The 3,653-nt window shown below is 36.6% G+C and overlaps 1 protein-coding gene across 1 annotated transcript in view; it reads left to right on the forward strand.

Moving 5' to 3' along the window:
* Positions 1-6: 6 nt before the first annotated feature.
* The window catches only part of LOC101495792 (beta-galactosidase 13-like), a 4,297-nt gene continuing 650 nt past the window's right edge, over positions 7-3,653 (forward strand). Inside the window, exons 1-13 of the mRNA XM_004500672.4 lie at positions 7-199; positions 280-392; positions 484-550; positions 657-1,094; positions 1,188-1,391; positions 1,476-1,643; positions 1,743-1,921; positions 2,011-2,120; positions 2,241-2,350; positions 2,457-2,564; positions 2,674-2,778; positions 2,849-2,994; positions 3,092-3,437. Coding sequence (XP_004500729.2) covers positions 104-199; positions 280-392; positions 484-550; positions 657-1,094; positions 1,188-1,391; positions 1,476-1,643; positions 1,743-1,921; positions 2,011-2,120; positions 2,241-2,350; positions 2,457-2,564; positions 2,674-2,778; positions 2,849-2,994; positions 3,092-3,437 — 2,190 coding nt within the window. The 5' untranslated portion in view covers positions 7-103. The remainder of the gene's footprint in view (positions 200-279; positions 393-483; positions 551-656; positions 1,095-1,187; positions 1,392-1,475; positions 1,644-1,742; positions 1,922-2,010; positions 2,121-2,240; positions 2,351-2,456; positions 2,565-2,673; positions 2,779-2,848; positions 2,995-3,091; positions 3,438-3,653) is intronic.

The following is a 3,653-nucleotide window of genomic DNA, read 5'->3' on the forward strand; positions in this document are numbered from 1 at the left end:
TGGTATTCACAATGTTACTTATGATGGCAAATCTCTCTTTGTTAATGGAAGACGTGAGCTCCTCTTCTCTGGTTCCATCCATTACACACGTAGTACTCCTGATATGTGGCCAGACATTCTTGATAAAGCCAGACACGGAGGTTTGAATGTCATTCAAACCTACGTGTTTTGGAACGCTCATGAGCCCGAGCAAGGCAAGGTAATATGATTCAATTTATACAACATGTTATATGAATGTGATTCTTATTTATAAACTTATACCTTAATTTGTTTCTGAAGTTCAACTTTGAAGGCCAATATGATCTGGTGAAGTTCATTAGGCTTGTTCAAGCGAAAGGAATGTATGTAACCCTCAGGGTTGGACCTTTCATTCAAGCTGAATGGAACCACGGGTATGTATATATATCCTTCTACTTAATTTATACATTAAATATAATTTTATGATTTTTTTCTCATTTATGTTGTATGTATATCATATATCAGAGGACTTCCATATTGGCTTAGAGAGGTTCCAGGGATCATATTCCGTTCTGATAATGAGCCTTATAAGGTAAATTAACACTTGTTCGGATTTTTTTATTTATATAAATTGAATATGAAAGTATAAGAGTACTAAACTGATTGAAAGTAATTTTTGTTGTTGCAATGATTTGAAGTACCACATGCAAAAATTTGTGTCAAAAATTATTCAAATGATGAAAGATGAGAAGCTGTTTGCTCCTCAAGGAGGACCAATCATTTTGGCACAGATTGAAAATGAGTACAACCATATCCAACTTGCTTATGAAGAGAAGGGAGATAGTTATGTTCAGTGGGCTGCAAATATGGCTGTGGCTTTCGATGTCGGTGTTCCGTGGATTATGTGCAAGCAGAGAGACGCTCCTGATCCCGTGATCAACGCATGCAATGGAAGACACTGTGGTGATACCTTCTCAGGTCCAAACAAACCTTACAAGCCTGCTATATGGACTGAAAACTGGACTGCTCAATACAGAGTTTTTGGTGATCCAATTTCTAAGAGATCTGCTGAAGATATTGCCTTCTCAGTTGCCAGATTCTTCTCCAAGAATGGAAATTTGGTCAACTACTATATGGTATAGTAATTATAATTGTTATTATTATCTAGTATTTTTAGTCTATAGTATCTTGTATGAATGGGAAATGAAGTATATGTATTGAATTGGCAGTACCATGGTGGAACAAACTTTGGAAGAACAAGCTCTGCGTTTACAACAACCCGTTATTACGACGAAGCGCCTCTTGATGAATATGGTCTTGAGAGAGAACCTAAATGGAGTCATCTCAGGGATGCTCACAAGGCTATGCTCCTTTGCAGGAAGGCTATTCTCGGTGGTGTTCCCTCTGTCCAAAAGCTCAATGCCTATCACGAGGTATAATAATCATCATAATATAATCAATTATTGATTGATCATATAATTAACCATGTTATGCTAATGTATAATGAATGAATGCAGGTTAGAACATTTGAGAAGCCTGAATCAAATATTTGTGCAGCTTTTATCACTAACAACCACTCTACTGAAGCAGCAACCATAAGTTTCAGAGGTTCTAACTACTTTTTGCCAGCACATTCCATCAGTGTCCTCCCTGATTGCAAGACTGTTGTCTACAACACACAAAGTGTAATTAACTATCTCTTAATTATAATTCCAATCAACAAGATAGCAAGCAAATTAAGCAGATAATTAATTCACTTACTCCTTAATTAATGATGATAACAGATTGTTTCACAACACAATGCAAGGAACTTCGTGAAGTCTGCTGTCGCGAACAACCACAAATGGGAGGTGTATTCTGAGGCCATTCCAAATACCATGACACTCCAACCAAACCAGAAAGTACCAGCTGAGCTTTACCTCTTGCTTAAAGACAGATCAGATTATGCTTGGTACACCACAAGGTCAGGAATTACATTAACATCACCATTTTCAATCACTTATTATTATTTTATTCATTCAATCTCAATTTAATTGTATATGTGAAATGCAGCTTTGAGTTGAGTCCACAAGACTTGCCAACGAAGAACGGAGTTGCCCCGGTTCTTCGTATTATGAGTCTTGGACACTCACTTGCTGCCTTTGTAAACGGACAATACATTGGTAAGCAACCAGTACCACACAAATTTTAATACTACCAATTCTAAATGGCGTAAACCAGATATCCTACACGTCCAACTGCAGAGACTAATTTGATACCATTCGAACTTTGATTTGAATTAGGAACTGGTCACGGTACACATGAAGAAAAATCCTTTGAATTTGAACAACCAGCAAACTTCAAGGTTGGAACCAACTACGTGACCATTTTGGCTAGCACTGTTGGACTACCAGTAAGACACTTCTTACCTTAATCCAAGCATGCTTTATAATTAATTAAATATGAGCACAGAACATACAAGAATGTATGTAACTTTTGATCTATTTCAAAAAATACAGGACAGTGGAGCTTACATGGAGCATAGGTATGCAGGACCCAAATCCATATCCATCCTTGGTCTCAACACTGGAACAATTGATCTCACTAAGAACGGTTGGGGTCATCAGGTAATTCATAATCTAACTCATTCATTCTAGTTCTAGTTGTTATTAAAAGATAATATAATATGGCTATTTTCAAGAGAAGACAACGACATAAACATATTTTAATTTGCAGGTTGGTCTCAAGGGTGAGGGGCTTGAAATTTTCAGTGAAGAGGGATCAAAGAAGGTTACGTGGACTCCAGTCAATGGACCTACACGTGCTCTCTCTTGGTTTAAGGTAAACCAAAATATCACATTCCACCATTTTATGTTCTTTCAAAACTCATTGTTATATATTTTGATGACAGACAAGATTTGCCACCCCAGAGGGAAGAGGTCCAGTTGCCATTAGAATGACTGGTATGGGTAAGGGAATTGTTTATGTCAACGGTCAAAGCATCGGTCGTCACTGGATGACATTCCTCTCTCCTCTTGGTCACCCCACTCAATCAGAGTAAGTCAACTAATTAATTAATCATACTATACTATATGATATGATTATTATAGTGATGTTTTGTAACATGTATTGATATGATATATGATATGTGAAGGTACCACATCCCAAGATCATACCTGAACCAAAAAGACAACTTGCTTGTCATATTGGAAGAGGAGAAGGCAAGTCCAGAAAAGATTGAGATATTGAATGTTGACAGAGATACAATCTGCAGCAACATTTTAGAGAGCGATCCTGCAAATGTTAATTCATGGGTATCTAGACACGGTCAGTTCCATGCTGTTATCAAGAATGTTACACCACAAGCTTCACTCAAATGTCCCAGTGGCAAAAGGATTGTAGCTATTGAGTTTGCCAGCTTTGGTAACCCTTCTGGTTTATGTGGAAACTTTACTTTTGGCAACTGTAATGCAGCTGCTACCAAGCGCGTCGTTGAGAAGGTATACCACCATAAATAAAATATTATATTTAAATTAAATATGTTTTTAGTCTCTATAAAATATCTATTTTCTGGTCCTATAAAAACAAGGAACTTTTAGTCTTTTGGTATGGACTAAACTCTAATTTTGTAGATATTTGACTATAACTATATTTAACTCTATTTTATATATAGGGTGACACTAATATTTACATGAATGTGATTTTTGGCAGGAATG

The sequence above is a fragment of the Cicer arietinum genome, unplaced genomic scaffold, assembly GCF_000331145.2.
Source record: "Cicer arietinum cultivar CDC Frontier isolate Library 1 unplaced genomic scaffold, Cicar.CDCFrontier_v2.0 Ca_scaffold_6068_v2.0, whole genome shotgun sequence".
NCBI classification, from domain to species: Eukaryota; Viridiplantae; Streptophyta; class Magnoliopsida; order Fabales; family Fabaceae; genus Cicer; species Cicer arietinum.